The 17,745-nt window shown below is 41.3% G+C and overlaps 1 protein-coding gene across 2 annotated transcripts in view; it reads right to left on the bottom strand.

Annotated features, from left to right (window-relative positions):
- The window catches only part of hip1 (huntingtin interacting protein 1), a 48,813-nt gene that overhangs the window by 14,709 nt on the left and 16,359 nt on the right, over positions 1-17,745 (bottom strand). For both annotated transcript variants that reach the window (XM_040130345.1, XM_040130346.1), the window contains 12 exons: positions 14,548-14,611; positions 13,373-13,515; positions 13,104-13,160; positions 11,647-11,727; positions 10,213-10,289; positions 8,835-8,896; positions 7,347-7,487; positions 5,684-5,741; positions 5,401-5,476; positions 1,438-1,581; positions 851-948; positions 69-141 (listed from right to left, as the gene is read on the bottom strand). In XM_040130345.1, coding sequence (XP_039986279.1) covers positions 69-141; positions 851-948; positions 1,438-1,581; positions 5,401-5,476; positions 5,684-5,741; positions 7,347-7,487; positions 8,835-8,896; positions 10,213-10,289; positions 11,647-11,727; positions 13,104-13,160; positions 13,373-13,515; positions 14,548-14,611 — 1,074 coding nt within the window. The remainder of the gene's footprint in view (positions 1-68; positions 142-850; positions 949-1,437; positions 1,582-5,400; positions 5,477-5,683; positions 5,742-7,346; positions 7,488-8,834; positions 8,897-10,212; positions 10,290-11,646; positions 11,728-13,103; positions 13,161-13,372; positions 13,516-14,547; positions 14,612-17,745) is intronic.

Below are 17,745 nucleotides of genomic sequence, written 5' to 3'. Positions count from 1 at the left end.
AACTCTATTTGAGGTTTAAAAAGATGCAACATCAAGTATAAAGGAAATAGGGTTCTTCGATTCTTTACCTCCAGTCTGAAAGACTCGAGCTCTTCTTTGAGGGCCTGGATCTCCCTCGTTAACTGTTCAATTAGACGGTCTCTGATGGATACAGACAAAATATCTCTCACTGATCAAATAAATAAATAGACAGCTAAAAGTAAACTGCATTGTCAATGGTGACTTCCAAATGTCACACCTGAATTCCTGTTTGATTTTGGCCCATGTTCTTTACTACCTATGCATTAGATTTTACAGCTATGTGTTGTGCTGTCCTCACATATGCAACATAAATATTATCAATCAGTGCTGTAAATTTTAAATTCAAGATAGATACTATTTTTATATATATATATATATATATATATATATATATATATATATATATATATATATATATATATATATATATATGTGTGTGTGTGTGTGTGTGTGTGTGTGTGTGTGTGTGTGTGTGTGTCCAGACAAAGTGGGCCTTTCTCCATTTTAAAGTCCTGTATCTGCAGCCACACAGTAGTATTGTGAAGAGTGTATTAAGGGGATGTTTGGTGCAATTCAGTTCAAGAGGTCAAGCACAGGGAGGCTCATTTGTTTTTGCTGAAAATGATTAGCATGGTAAAGAGGCATGCACTTGTTATCAGTGCACTGAGTGAGCGTAGTCTGACGATGAATCAGGTGTTTACATTTTTGGGTGCAAATATAACATGATTTATTTCGCTTTGCTTTGGTGATTTTCAAATCATCACGGTAGCTATAATCTTCATATAAAACATATATGAAAATATTAATTTGATCTTGTGATGAGCCTTACTTGTCGTCCTTGCGCATGCCATTCTGACTGTTGAAGTTGAATGGGTCTATAGCAGCTGAGGTGCCGAAGAGGTCATCGAACTTGGTCTCCAAAGCAGCCTGGGAGTTTAACATAAGAATGTTTAAAGGAAAATATAGATAAACCAGATGAAATATGTATATAAAACTCGGTACCATTTTATTGTTGGTTGAGCTTTAGCCTGGGCTTATATTTTGAGTTAATTTGTGTTTTGTAATGACTATAATTATGTGGTAATAAAGAAACATAATCATTACCTTATACGATCCACCATAGCTCCTCTGATTTTGAAATCCTGTAATAAGCTGAATATAAACAGGACTAGTCTGAAGTTATAGCTAAAAAGAAGTCTATTAGTAAAGCAGGTTATTTTCCTGTTTTATCTCCTCCAGTCTCCCTCTTTGCATCTATTCTCTCCTGAAAACTCCCACAAACAAAGCACCCGTTCTTAAATTTTTGATTGCTGATTACAGCAACACACATTCTGAGCCAAGGAGCCAGCCAGCTACAAAACAGGTGGATTGCATTTAAGAAGGTACCATTCAGGGACACTTGTCTTCTTTAGTTACCGGCAGTGAGGGGATGTCTGTGTCCACCAGGTCGTCCGTCTCCACCATGTGCTCTGACTCGGGGGATGAGGACTCGGCTGGGATCACGACCACGGGGCTGATGTGCTCCGACAGAGCTGACGCACGGAGGAAGTTAGGAGGGTTCTGCAAGGATCAGAAAACAAAAGTTTAACCAGTATATTATTTTTAAATGTTTTACTGTTAATGTGTACAAGGCTTTTGCAGCATTTAGAGATGTGCCGACGCAGCTAGAATTTTGCTAAAATTTCTTTTTTAAAATGTCTTGTGATCAGTATGAATAAAAAGCTCCATGCATTTTTCCTATTCCGATCTAACTTACATCAATATCTGGGGCATACATTCAACACTGAATACAACACTCAAATCATTTCACCTGCATCTTCGTGAAAGTTAATCATGTGCCTTGTGTCCGGATGTTAGTGTCCATAGCAACATATCAGAGCGAGATTTAGTGCGTACGGTATGACAAGATGCAACAATGAAAAAAGTAAAAAGTAAAGTTTACTGCTATTTGTGTAGACTCAAGGGGCGCATACAAGGCACTAAAATAAGATGAAAATAAAGGGTGGGTTCCATGCAACTCAGTGATGTACAATACATGTCTCTGTCATTGCTCAATCACGCAATGATAGCAATGGATATGAGTTACACATTCATATAGATGTGAGCAATTTGGGACAGAGTGTGAGCCCAAAGTAAGTATTGGGAAGAAAGCTTACATGCCTCTTTTCTCATTTCCATTTATATCATATGTAGAAGTGTAAACACATATACTACCATATTACGCCAGTAAAATGAAGGAGGTTTGGTAAAAGCTGAGACGTTGGTATGAAAAGAAAGACATATAATAAGATACTGTAAGATGTGAATGATGAGAGAGTCTGAAGGACATCTCAGCTCGATTCAAGAATTGTTTTTAATGACTATATACAGCTAGTGTACAAAGTAAAACTATCAAAAGAAAAAGCTTTGTGTGTGATGAAGATAGCAGAGTATAACTCCCTCTGCTCAATCTTCCCTATCTATGTTGCAGCAAAACCTTTTGATAAGACCGCTTTAAACTGTATCAAACTTGAAAAAATAAATAAATAAATAAAAAAAAAACAACAACAGCTTCTGCCTGCCTTGCATATTAAAATGTCAACGCAGTCATGCAATTTCAAAAGCATAGAGAAACTACACATGGGTGACGCTTAGACTAACCCATGCCAGCTGACAGTGGCCCATGTGGAATCTACCTTGAAAAAGTTCTTCAACTGGGAACCATGCAAGAGACTTTATCCAAACATGCTCACGATATCATATGCTGAAGATAACAGCGCTGAGTCACCTCAACTATGCTGGTATGGACCAAGAACGCCGAAGACATCACATCGCAACACAGCAAAAATACTGAACCAGCTTGAAAACAGATTGGTGTCTCATGAGGACAGAAGCAGACGAGACAAACTACGACTCATCTACCTAAAAGAGGGAGAGGAGAGGGGGAACGCATTGGCATACCTGACGACCAACAACCCCAAGTGGTTCCCGCGTCTTGCTGAAAATCCACCGGAGCTAATGTGGGCTCATGGCATCAGGACACTGCAACTTTCATCTGCTTTTTCAAGCAGTGTCGGACTGGCCATCGGGCCTACCTGGAAAAATCCTGGTGCGCTGTCACATTGGTGGGCCAGTGGACCATCAAAAAAATCCATAAAGATTTTACCAGCCCTGTTAGGCTCTTTACCAGCCCTACCTGTGCACGAGTCTTTCCAAGTGCGCATAAGAGCATGCTGCTTTATGCCTTATAGGTATAAAAAGAATAGAGGTGCAGTAGTCCTTGCCAAATGTATCTTTCAATATACGGATCTGGGATCTGGGTGAGGTACTGAAGGGAGAGTTGCTTACGTAAAAAAAAGTTATAAATGGGACAAATATATAATTTCTCTTTGTATATACACCAAATGTACAGTATTTGATGCTGAATTTTATAACTACTTAACTAATGCAACACTTGAATTGTCCATATTTGCTCTAATAATAGGGGTGACTTTAATGCAGTCTGGCTACACTCTCCGGACAGAACTAGGATCACTGAGTAAAGAGAACGTCTGGCATCTAGTGCATTGAGGAAATGGCTATAGATTGTTCTGTTGCTTGTAGGAGCACATACATCTCAATGAGAGAATTTACTTGTTTCTCTTCAAGACATCAATCTTTTCTCGTTTTGACTACATTTTTGTCTCTACAGCTGTATGATAAGATTTCAGATCTTGAATTCGTCCCTATGTCTCTCTCAGATCAGAGCTGGGACAGGTAAAATAACCTTTCTATTTACTCTAAATCGTTTAGCCCTTTGGCGTTTCAACTCCGAACTACTGCAGAATGAAACCTTCCTAAAAGAAATTAAAAAAACAATTAAAACCATCAGTGAATGATCCCGGTATTCTATGGGAGGCATTCAAGGGATGCATCAGGGATAAAAAAAAAAATTGGGTTTGCTTCCAGGGTAAACAAATCCAGATTGCAGCATATTCAGAAATTAGAAAAAGACATCTCTGAGGTAGAAAATACTATGGCCTTGAATGTTATAGTCGAACTAGCGCTTACGAGGGAGTTACTCAGCAAATCATTAACTCACACATAGAGCAGACATCCTCATGCATAGAGCAAGGCAAAGACCATTATCTAAATAGCACAAGACCAAGCCACTTGCTTGCACTGAAACGGAAGACCAGTGACAGGTTAGCAAATATAACCTCAATGAAATCCATCACCGGTAAATTGTGTACAGACTCAACAGAAATCAGTGATAACTTTGCTGCATTCTACTCATCTCAATATACACCAGAGATAAGTCATGACACCCAATCCTGCTCCAGCTTTTTAAACCCACTGCAGGTTCCGCTGTTGTCCCATGAGGATGACATTGAGCTACATTTATGGTCACGTGGGCCTCCGAGCATTTCAAACATCCAGATTCATTTCAATCTACCTGGCAAATCTTTCTTTTTTCTATCTCCAACTCCGCACAGCGATGTGCACTTATGGTCTGCCTTGGAACATACCTCTCTCCACACATCCAATTCGTACAGCTCTGAGCAGCCCCAGCAGACTGGTCTTGACAATATATTTCACCCTGCATAAGGCCTCCTGTAAGCCCCTATCTATTAACACACTGTGGAAGGTGGACCTCTCCTCAAATAGCTTCAACTTGGAAGCTCCAAATTGGAAACTAAACTGGCAGGACATGCGACTACTTTCCAGGAACCCCTAATCCTCAAACTATTCATCTTAATTTCGTTACACAGAACATACTTCACTCCCTTCACATTGCGCAAAATTAAAGCTTTACCATCACCAAACTGCAACCTATGCACTCAAACTGCGCTGGACACATTTGTTCATATGGTGGGGGAGTGCCCAAGGGTTGCAGAGTTCTGGAAGAGGGTTTCAGAGATGCTCTCAAGCACATTCCCCCAAAACGATTCCTTACTTGCTAGAATTCCTGTTACTTAATGACAGCTCCAACTTGGAACTCTGTGTTAAACTGAGACTTCTCTGGCCTGCTGGCCTTACAGCTGCCGTGTGACTTACAGCTTGTAGATGTAACGCTCCTCATTTCTGTCAATATATAAAGATGGTTTCTTGACGTCATAGACATAGGAATATTGTTGTTTTTTTCTTTTTTTTGTTGCTTGTCAATTTTGTGCTGATTAACGCATGAACATTTGTGATTATATTCATCTGCTTTATTTGTGATTTATCAACTTGTAATCCCAACCCTATATAATTATGTTTGATTAACAATAAAAAATTGATAAAGAAAAAGGCAAGGCTTTTGTTGGGAAATTGATTAAATAGTTAAACAGACACCTGAAATGACATGTCATGGGTCAGCTTGGGGCTTAGGTGTGGTTAAATGTGGAAAATGTGAGAATTAGTGAGGGCGGTCCTCACCTCAGGCAACTGTGGGATCTGAATCAGCCTCTTGAAATACTGCAAGTTACTGGAGCGGTAGAACAGACCCTTTAACCTGAAACAGAGAGAAAGAAGGATATGGACGGACAGACGGAAGAAAAAGAGGAATAGTGACAGAATCAGAGTAAGTAGGGAAGGAAGAGCAGAAGAGTTTGACTCTAAAAAATTAATTGAACACGGACTAAGAGCTCAGTCCTCTGGGTCACACTCAGTCACTCAGAGAGTGAAGCTGTGAAGTTGTGACTGCAAGTGAACTTCATACTTTTTAAACTGTTCCTGGAAGCGATCTCTGTGGCCCTGGAGAGTGTCTGCTGGAAGGCCTGCAAGTGCACACAAAACACAAAGACCTCAGTGCTCAGACATGCAAACTGTTCATATACATTATGGGATTTGTGTATGAATATATCAAAGCTAGCAAGTGAAAGCCTTCAAATTTCTGAAAAGTCTACTTTATCCAATGGGTCTTTGAAAGGTTTCATGTGCCCAAAGGCTCTGAGAAATTCTTTAACAACGAGAAGAGCGTGTCATCCTTGAGTCTTTGAAGAAAAGTGTCACCCATTTTAAGTATTCACACACATCTGTATTTCTGAACCGCAGGATGGGATTAAGAGCTAAAGGTAAAGCTAGAAGCTCAACCACGAAGAGATTCATTCTTATGAGGCACATACAAGGGATTTAAGAGAATTTGTGGCATTCACCAATTTTCTCGTACTTAGAATTTTTTCTTAGGTACGAAGGAAATTCCCGAGTGGTCCAGACCTGTCATATGAGTCCTGTAAAGATAGTAAGCCTTTCTCCAAAATGGGGGAAAACCCTTAACACGTAACTTAAACACTTATTTCATTGACAGCTGTACTAATATTTTCTATAGTAACTGTTTCAGGTCCCATTATACACCTACTGACTACACCTGTAACAAAATAAAAAATTAACCACCATTTCTTTGCTTTTGGATTGTTGGTCGGATAAAACAAGCAGTTTAAGGACAACATTTTTGCGCTCTGGGAAGTTGTGATGAGTGTTTTAACTACTTTTTGACCTTTCATAGACTAAATGATTAATCGTGAAAATAATAAGATTAATCAGTAATTCAATTAATCAGTAGTTACAGCTGTACTACTGACTCTGCTAAGTTTGTTATGTTTTCTGCTGCTGATTTCTGACAGCTGGACTTTAAGCTTTGTGGTGTGAAATTCAGCTTTTTACTCTTTGCTGACATTTTTATGAATAAGCTTGTCCACAAACGTAGTGGTGGAGGCAGCCTTATTTAGCAATTTACGGGTATAGATTATGCTAATAATGAAATCTCGTGAACACGCTCCTCCTAATGAACAGGTAGTATTCATCAGGTTGAAACGAGCGATTTACGACAACTTTTTGAGAGTGTGGTGAATCCAACTCGGAAAATTTGGATGAGCAAACCTTGGGACAAGAATACTGACCAAAAGACTGATTTGATTGACTTTCTTGACCGATAGAATTTTTTTTGTTGAAGTTCTAGCACCCAAATAAGGTTTAAACTCTTATTCGCACCTGTTGGCTAGTTAATTTTACTGTGACAACTCAACTAATGACAAATTTCTAGCTTTAAAAAATAAGTGCATAAACAGTGGGCCTCATGCGAGAGCATTTTCGTTTACTTGCCACAAATTCCATAAGGTGTCCGTAGGTGCCACTTAAGAACAAATCTGTTTGTTTGACTGGTCCTCGCGCGATGCCCATTGACTAACTGAATTATTGAATAGGCATTCCCCTTTAACCTCGAGTCAGCCCTGCAACTCACCAAGACTGGAGTTAACAAGGTTTTCCAATCCCTAAAGAAATATTTGTGTCCAGACCAAAAACACTGAGCAACCTTCACTAGTATTTTTACTGAGCCTGTAGTTGAGCAGTTTGACCAACAGAGAGGAGTGTGAGCAACTCACAGGAGTGCAGCTTAAACAGCAGCTTAACGGTGTAGTCATACAGGTGGCTGCAGTCCAGGATGACTTGGATGAGGGGGGCCAGACGACACTGACCCGCTGCTGTCACCGACACCGACCGAGACATGTCTAGAGAGCTGAATACTGGGAGGGGAGAGACAGAGAGACACACACACACACACACACCAGATGTATTCACAAGATCAATACACACACACAGACTCGTGTGAGCCTGCACGTATCATTACAAACACAGCAGTAGCCAACATACACTCATACAATGACACATGAGTGGGAGACCGTCATGCAAGAGGTTCAAGGATCATGAATTTGTCATGAATCAATCAGATTGTGCTGCTGCGCTCTCTATTCATTTCACTGCCTCAGCCACTAGAATTAACTAATAAAGTATTTGAAAGCAACCCGCAGCTGACTCCTGCTTTAAAAATAAAAAAAAAAGGCAGGAAAATAGGTTTAAAGTGGAGCGGAGAGGGAGTGGCAACCTGAAACACTGACAGGATTGTCTGACTCTCTCTCTGCCTCCATCATTACACCCCTCTTTCATTTCCCTGCTGCCCTGCTCACACCATCCCCAAAGCCAGACCCTGAGAGCCTCTGTGCACTGCAGAGGCGTGGTTTCCTGCACAGCTAGAAAACACACACACACACACACACACACAGACACACACACAAACAAAAACACACACCCACCTACCTCAGGCCTGGCCTTTTTACCCTTAGATGACGTGATGCTTTTAAAATACACCAGACCGGGGGAGGAAGCTGACAAGAGCCTTGAGATTTGGATGTGAGTTAACACAGACTCTAACGTGCGGTGGACTTTTTTTTTTTCGATATGAAGTGGAATGTTTGACCATAGAAAGCACATTGAAACCATCAAGTCCTAAGAGGAAAAGCTGCCCATTTTGTCTCCAACACTATTGCAGAGATATGGTTTTGGCAGGTATTTCTATTTCTCTAGAAAGAGGAGTAGGAGGAGAAGGAGGGGGAGGAGGAAGAGGAGAGAGAGATAATATCATCATCTGGAGGCAGAGTGAAGGGCATGATAAACAGAAACCAGAATGTAATTTCCTCCCGCTCATTCATGAATGGCAGCGTGCGGCTTTTCCAGCATTTTTTCTGAGCTCCTGGTCACATCCCAGTCGACTATTTTTAGCCGAGTCCTTACTTTAAGAGACATTAACCTAGGATGACTCACCCAGACAATAACAGGGCTACAGTACAGTATATTACCAACAACAGCCTTGTGGCAGACAGATGAGGTGGAGCTATGATGATACTGTTGATATCGTCAGTCCACGTCTGCCCGTCAGTGTCTATTTCTGTACATGTATCAGTCAGACAGTGTCTTCCGGTCTGTCAAAGTATGAACTTGTGTGAATCTGTGTTTGAGAGTGTTTACATCATGGTCTGCCTCAGATATGCACAGCTGGTAGCAAAGAGTAATACAGTCAGACCAGGAAAACTTACCACCCAGGAAGAGGTTGAGCTCACACTCCAGGTAGTCGAACATCTCTACTGTCAACTGGAAGCTACAGGGAAGAAAGAGACCACCCTTTTTAGATGCTTTTCGTAAACACACACACACACACACACACACACACACACACACACACACACACACACACACACACACACACACTGACACACAATCACACACACACGCCCATTGTCAAGAGGACCAAAATTAGATTTTTCAGTTAATGCAGGTTTGCTGTTTTCCAGTTACAGATGACTGATCTCCTGTTTCCTCTTCCTGAACATCTGGACACTAACTCGTTTTCTAAAATCAACAGTCTTACTCTGAGATGCTCTTTAAAACAATGTAGAGATGCCGATCTGCATTCTCATTGGCTGAGTCATGTTCAGATCTGTAAGATATATACTGCATGAAATGCACACCTGTTACTGTATAGCACAGTGGTTCTCAACCTTGGAATAAATCTGAGTGTTCAGAGGTTGATTAAAGTGACACAAAATTATAAAAATTATTCTATTTTTTTCTGCCTTTTCTAAATTTTTTGCATTTTTCTGGAGAAATACTAGATACATATCCTCTTCTGGCCTCTGAAGATCTTAAAAACTGAAGAATCTGCAAACATTCGCAAAGGGTCTACTCTAGCAGGCCCTATGTGCGACTTGATTTAATTTTGACGGACTGATATTAAGGCTAACACCGATCCACACCTGGTGGCGTGTGTTTTCTCAAATAGGAAACTGTTAAAACACCAAGACCAGAACCTCTGAACAAAGGTCGCGAGTAAAGATTGGTTTGTTTTTTAGACTTCACTGGCCAAAAAAGGTTGGAAACCACTGGCACAGTTGTATTAAAGCAGGTACTTTGTTTAGAAAAGAAGGGAGAATGAAAAAAGCAGAACCCCTGAAAAAGCAATATGTCCAACCCAGTGATGTCTTGTTTTCATTTTACTTGCACATTAAATTGATACTTGTAATTATCTGAATTATTTTTGACTAGATATTTTGCCTCTGCCTTTTGTTTTCATGACAGTGTGAAGAACAAGCCTCATAAGTATTTTAAAATCATTAAACCCCTACTTTTAATTTTTTTAACTGATCTTGTTGCTGGACAACACCTCTAGGCTGTTTCTAAAATTATCACTCTGAATAGCTTCGTTTGGCTTATTCATGTGTGAGCGTCAGCTCTGGTGCATCATGATTAAAGTATTCATGCAGCTTCATTTCATTTCACACTTCTGTCCACACAGTTGAGAAATAACAGTGAAACTCATTACTGTGAGGATCCTGCAGGCCTGGCCTGCGCAGCGGTCCTGCTCAACAATAACAACAACAACAGCAGCATCTGAAACTGCAGCACAGACACACTCACAAGTTGTTAACATCATTCTCTCCCGCCTCGTCAAGCTGTCTGTTTGACATCTGCAGGTTGCCGGGGAAACGGGGGTTCTGAAAGAGACGACCACAGTAGGAAGCTTTAAACTCAAATCACATAGTTCAGCTGTGCAGCGAGTTGCTAACTTGGTCTGTCTGCCGTTTGTTGCCGAGCAGGTAGCGTGCGGTGCAGTGCCTGCTGCAGCCAAACTCAGCACCATGAGAGCAGTGGGCGCGAACCAAGACAGTTCAGCTGCGGGGCCCCAAAAACCAAAGCGATGAGCTGAAAACGGCGCTGGAAAAGGCGCTGTAAAGCTCCATAAAGCGGAGGGGAAGCACAGAATGGGGTGATAATTATCCCTGTGTTAATCACTATGAGTGAAATCTCTCACATTGAGTAAGTCATGTGATCCATTGTTAATATAAAAATATTGATCAGCGCAGCTTTAGGTGAAGGATCTGAACGCTTCTTCCGTCACTGCCAGCTGTTAGGTTTTTGAGATGAAACCTTTTGAATACCTCAGGTTAATGTATTGTTCGGACATTGCCTGATGGCAAACTTTGGCCCCGTAGACTACCGGGCATTCTCCCTCACTAGCTGAGCCCAACCAAAACAAAACCCTGGCTTTGCATAAAACAGACTGTCGACTGGCTGCCGGTTTTGCTGGATTTACATAAAGCTGTGGCACTGAATGTTAGTGTATGAGGACACTGAAGTGACAGAGACAAATAAGACTTAAAAGACAATGCAGTTGTCTCTATGTAGAATACTTTACACATAACCTGACTTTGTTTAGGCAATAATGCTGAAATGAGATAAGCTACAATATTTCTACTGAAACATGCATGTCCGCAATAATTCTGTTTCGTTTGCTAGCTCCTTGCAGGTTCAAAGTTAATATGAGACTGTTTAAAGGGGCTGATCGTTGATTAATGACCTTTATTGCGTGTGTGACGAGAGAATCTGTATTATTTCTGCCTCTATGAGCTCAGGAGTTATTTTAGCATAATGCAAAAAGCTTATAGGTCCACCTGCATGGTGATGTATAAGTATAAGTCAAAACAAATCTAGCAAAGACTGGCAAAGGAGATGTGAAAAGAAAGTAGATCAAAGGGTTAAATGCCAAAGTGTCACATTACACATTTGATTCTTGGGTAGCGTCTAGTGAGAATTAACTTCTAGCCTTCAGCAGAAACAACTAACCACATTTTCCTGTGATAGCATCAGCACTGTCGTTTGGTCCCTGCACCGCCCTGCTCAGCTGTCTCATAAAAAAGGCTACATTACAGATTCTACCAAGGCCATTACTTTAAAAGCCAGAACTTTCTATGTCCCCGCAGAGACAGGCTGGCACTAAAATGAGAATCTAAGACAAAGATAATGAGTGATGAGGGAGACTGGCACTGGGTTTTATAGGCCATGCCAACTCACTTTGATGTGAAACTCCATTTTGGTGATGAGCAGTTTGAGGTAGATGCTGCACAGCTTCCCATAGCCTTCACTCAGGTGACCCTGGGGAAGAGAGAAGAGGTGGAACAGAGAGACATTACGAAAAAGGAGCAGAGAGAGACATGATCAAAGGTAGAAAATTCACTCTCCTCCTCTTGGAAGACTTGCAGGTTTTCTGGTTAAAGACCACAGGGGAAACAAATCATTCACTATTTTGAGGACATTGGTTGTGGCACTTGGGCTGAAAGCAGCATACAATAAACATTTTCATACTGCAGGGCTAAACTACACCACAGCAACCAAGATACTTTCTCTTCTTACAGCACAGCTCACAGAGCAGGTACAGTTCACTTCAGTCTGTGTGAAAATGCCCCTGTTCTGAGAGGGTGGACAAAGTTGAATAGCCCCGACTATTTGGCCAATTGCTTCTCACTTCCTTTTTCCTCCGGGGTGGGAGTGTGGGTGGTAATGACACAACAGGGAAGAGCGGCCACAACCTCGGTAACAGGGACCAAACTTCCTGTATCCTCCTACCCGGTGACATCAGCAAAAAAATGAGTAATAAAAAAAACCCAACAACTTAAAGGGAGTACAACAAGGAATACGTAGGCCTCCACCCAAATCAGGGTTGCTAATGACATAACTATGGCATGAGTGTTCGGATTTTCTTGGTTTAATGGAGTGCAGTCTATACAGGTTTACACAATAAACCTGTGCATCACTGCTGTCAAGAGACTTGTGCTCACTTGAATCAATGCTAACATTATCACCAATAAGACTTTTCATCTATACAGCCAGCATTTCTCCAGTAATGTTAAATTTTCAGTTCTGGCACCTTGAAAAACCTCAACAGGTGAGAGCAAGGATTCCCATGGCGGACATACTGTTACTGTCAGTTAGCCACAACATGAGCCTTGGCAGGCGATGTGTTGTAAGCTCTGACACTCCCATTTGGCATGCTTTACATGGCTTTGTCCGTCACAGGTCGCTATGTCTGCCACTCTACTCTGACAGCAGCAGGCGAAACTACAAACATTCATGTAATCTGCTGTGATGGCCACAGCAATGAGGACAGCTGGAGGCTGCACCCTAAAGCTTATAAACGAAATACAAGATCCACTCTTAAAATGCAAAAAAAGTGTCTTTCTGGACAGGATCTATATTATAGGAGGACAGGTTAGCTGAAAAACAAAAGGTAATTGTAGCTGTAATTATTAGTGGGGTAGCTGGTAAATAAAAAAAAGATAGACAAAGGCACTCCGGATGGGATGAAAATCACTGACCAGCACAGGTAGTATTAAAAGAGCCCACTTGATCAAATGTTTCGTGTTTCAGTAATTCAACTATTTTATCAAAATACAGAGTTACCATTGGTTATTCCTCAGATGACGCATTCCTGTTGTGTCACTACATCAATATAATAATCTCCTTGTCCTTACCCACATCCTGCTCATATCAGTTAAATCAGCCTTGTTCCTCATGGAGTCCTTTATCACCTGGAGGAGCGACAGCAGAAACACAGAGCGAAAGTGGGAGACCAAGCAGGGGAAAAGAATCAGTAAAACCAAAGGATCTGCTGAGATTGGACAGTGTTGTGTGGGTGACTGTGTAGATAGACACAGAGCTACAGTGGAACAGATAAGAAGCCAGACTCTGTGGTCTGATGTGTGAGTGGAAACGGTTATGCCGTTATTTCGTCATTACGTACGTTTGGGTGTCCGTCGCGCAGCAGCTTGTGGAAGACGTGGCAGAACTTCCAGCAGAGCACCGCGTTGCTGGAGAGGGGTAGCCGGTTGACTGCTGCCCAGAAAGTGTGGGCGCCTTTCTCATGATGGGTCCCCAAGATGCAGGGTGACAGGGTCAGTCAAGGATCACAGGGTAAAAGTGCATGACATTCTTCTATGGCATTAGTCTGGCTCCTGACTAATGTTACATTTGATCATCTTGCTTTCTGTTTTTTCCCTCTCTCCCCTTTCTTTTTCAAGCTTTTTGTCTTATGCCACTCTCTCCCCCCTCTTCACAGAGATGTGTCTCTAATACACTGAAGGATAATCCTTTTTAAAAATCAATTTTTACCCTTTAATATGAGTTTAAACTGCTTTTTTAAACCGAAATTTTATGTCCCCACTTTGCCACAAGTTGTTGTGTTCTTTTTCTGCAAGAAGTCAATGATTCCTGTAGTTTAAGCCAGGACTTAATTTCACGTTGACAGCTCAAATAATGCCTCTGGTATTTTAAAATAAAGACAAAAACCCAAATGAGCTGCTGATTATGCAGAGGCTGTCCTCCTGAGTAAGTAAAAAAAATTACATAAAAGATACGGTTAAACTACTAAAACTGTTTGTACTGCCCATGTAAATTTTTAAATTTCATGTTTTTTTAATAAGCAATATATAAATAAATAATTCAGCAGATGTCTTTTTTGAAAAGTTAAAAACAAAAAATAATGAGGCCTACATATACTGGATTAATGTTTCAATCTCCCTGGCATCTTAGACTACCGCTTTGTGCTTTTTAGAGTGTTTGAGGAAACAGAAATGTGAGAAAACTCTGCAGACTCCAAACACCGCTCCTCTCTGCCTGATTCACACATGACTAAATTAGCTCTGCAGCAAGGCCACGTGTAGAAGAAGGGGCCACACTAAGTTTGTTGTTTTGATCTTGCACTAGCATAACCCTCCAGCCACAGAGGAAAGCTTCCACACAGACAAAGACACACACACACGAAAATCAGAATAAACACACTGCTTCTCCCCACTCAAACACGCGCACGTACACACACGGACACACACGCGCACACACACACACACACACACACACACACACACACACACACACACACACACACACACACACACACACACACAAACAATATGAGGATATTCCTGGCATGCTTCTCTTTGACAGCGACCTCCTGTGTGTTGATGGCCTTATTGATGCTGACAGCCTGTGAAGAGGAGGAAAGGAAGGGCAGAGGAGAACACAGGAGAGAAATGGAGAACACAAATCAGGCCACAGCTTTTTTTCCCTCACCACTTACTGAAAAAAAAAAAAAAACATAAAAACCTTCAAGTGTCAAGCATTCCATTTTAAAACTTGACACCCTCACACCTTTCAGAAAGTTGCTTTTTCCTTTCATGACCACCTGGGGAATGGGAAGCATTCGATTGACCCATTTTCTGCAGAGTTGGTATTCAAGGCAGCAGCTGAGAGGCCCGAGCTCCCCTCTGCGTTTTTATGAGCTCGGCAGCCTCAGAGGCAAACAGCTGTCTCAGCAAATGACACATATGCCATCACATCTCTCATATCATACATATCTCACCTGCAGTATACAGTCACCTTTTCAAATGAGAGAGAAGCAGAAGAGGAAAAGGCCGTGTAAAATTTATATTAGAGGGCAAGGTGTCAAAATAGAGTATGTTCTCTCTCTCCTCCTATGCTCATGTGAAGAAAACAGCTCGTTTCTGGGCTTAATCTTAGGAACTGAAATTTAAAAATAAATGGAAGTATACAGAGCAAGGACAAAAATACATCACTGAAACAAAGAGAAGCAAGCCATTTCCAAGCCAGAAGCCTGCATTCACATTTGTGAGGAACCAATCCTTGGTTAAAAAAAAAAACCAAAACAGTTAACAGATAACGACTGTAGACGAAAAGTTTGGTGGAAAATTCGAGTGAGTTATGCTAGCAGCAGCTAATGTAGCCTCGAGCCGCTACCCTCAAGCAGAGCTGCAGAGACCTGGTGAGCTTTCTCCTTTCCAACTCCACACCTTCAGTTTTTTTCACTTTCAAACTCGTAGTCTTCAGACCCAACCGACACTGACGTGTAAAAGCAATGGAGTTCCCATTTAGGGTATCAGCAAAGTCATCAGATCCTCTGTTGACTATCAATCTTTACCAAATATCATGGCAATCCATGTAGTAGTTGCCAAGATATTTCAATAAAAAACAAAACTGTCAATCTTATGATGGCAGTGCAACATTTCACGGCAATCCATTCAATAGCTGTCAAGATATTCAGTCTAGATAGGCTGACCGCATTGCCATCTGAAAACCATGTACTTGTTCCTGTTGTGACACTTTTTCTTTACGTCCCATCAAGGTTGTATTAGGCAGCCAAACAGGAAAGTTGTATGATGACTTCAAATATGAAAACAAGTCCAAGAAATGTTCCTGCTATAAGTTCTAGGCCTGCATTGTTTTGAGAGTTTAAGCTGTTTCAGGTGGTTTTCAAAAACAAGGTGTTCTGGAGCGGCATCTGGCTGACATACCACATCACCCATGACAGGAAGATCAAACCAAGATTATTATACTCCTCAGCCCCTCATATCAAAACCAGGGCCTGAAATGCCAAAGTAAATAAATAAATAAAAAGGAAATACATTTTAAAAATTAAAAAATTAAAAAACAAAACAAAAAACAAAACAACCTGAAGCCGAAACGTGAATTTTGTCACTATCATTTGTATGGTATCTTGAACTGTGAGTGTCGTGGCTGGGGTCAGCAGAGGACGGGAGGCCTGTTTCATAATCTCACTTCCCACAGATGTCCTGAGTCTGCTCCTCCTCTTCCAGTATGTGAGCTGTCAGGACTCGAAGTTCACCATGAGGAATCATTGGAGGAGGAGGAGGAGTGGGCTATGAGGAGGACGGAAGGAGGCAGGAATGAAAGGGAGAAATGAGGAGAAACAGCTTGGGAGCACTGGTTGCTGTCAGTGTCACTAGGATGAGACAAACCCAACACAGTCTGCTAAACTGATTAGAACATCTGCAGCCTTCTGTGTCCTTAGAGCAAACAAACAAATATGCTGACAAATGTCACAGACTGTTGTGAATCTAAAATGTCTGCAAACTCAGTCCAGAAGATATTTTATGTATAACCATAATCCCTTCAAATACACATCTGAAAACACAGTTGGGATTAGAGAAAAACAATCTGGTTCAAAATTCAGCTCCCGTCTTTTCTAAACAACAGTAGACAACAGACTGCATCATCCACACACCAGCACTGTGTGATGTGCATGACATTTCATCACCAGCTCGAGCAAGTTGTCAAACACAAGGTTTGTCTTTACAAAAATCTAATTTACGAGTGAAATTCGGACGCAGTCACAGGAGTAATTCACTCAATCCTAGGGGGTGAGAGGACAGGAGGAGGAAGAGCCGGAGGAATGTAGAGCTGGCTGCTGTTTCAATATCTCTGGGCCCCATCTGCATCCAGATATATAATCCTGCCGATGACGAGGAGACGCCGCACCGTGTTGTGAAAAAGATGGCTGACCGTGCCTCCACTCCTGTCATTAAACTTGCATGATGTTGATTAAACATGAACACTGGAGCTACAAGTCCAACACCTGTCCTGTTGCATCAGCAGCACTACCTGAGCCAAAACTCTGGCTGTGTGTGTGTCAGTGCTGTAAAAGGTCAAACACAGCTGGGTTTACACTGTCCAGAAGAGAGCTGAAATAAGTCAAACCTACAGTCTGTTTCCTCTGATACAGGCCAGGAGTGAAAGGTCACTGCTTTGTAAGAGATTACACTTCCTAATTAAGAATAAACTTGGCTCGGGCCTGACAACAGAAATCATAAAACAAGTGGATTGATTATTGGACACAGTTTTGATAAAATGTAATTTCAACAACACTGGAGATTTGGGGAGTTACTAGCATAATTTCTGTCCTGTAACTACGGTTAGTGTGAATGACTGACTTGTCAGCAGTCATGGCCTGGTCTTATCTCATCTTCATAGCTAGTAAGAACACATGAACAGTGTCACAGTATAGGTTGCGTTTACAAAGCCAAAAAGGGATCACGTGGAGCTTTTCACCTCAGATTTAACTTTATTGGCAAAACACAGATCTCACTCACAGCTTAATAGTGAACAAATCAATATTATCACCAATAAATAAATACTCTTTCCCCTCAGCACTGACATTTTATCAGAGAGGTTATATTTCCAAAATCAAACTCAGTAAAGATTTTTTTTTTACAATCTGGCCACACCTCCCTTGCATTAGCAAAGAGGGAAGGGACTTTTGTGTCATTTCCTGTCATTGCTCTGGTTGTTAATGTGTCATAACAA

The sequence above is a fragment of the Xiphias gladius genome, chromosome 7, assembly GCF_016859285.1.
Source record: "Xiphias gladius isolate SHS-SW01 ecotype Sanya breed wild chromosome 7, ASM1685928v1, whole genome shotgun sequence".
Classification (NCBI taxonomy): Eukaryota; Metazoa; Chordata; class Actinopteri; order Istiophoriformes; family Xiphiidae; genus Xiphias; species Xiphias gladius.
The sequence above is the reverse complement of the archived record's forward strand: the minus strand, read 5'-3'. Positions and strand labels throughout refer to the sequence as shown.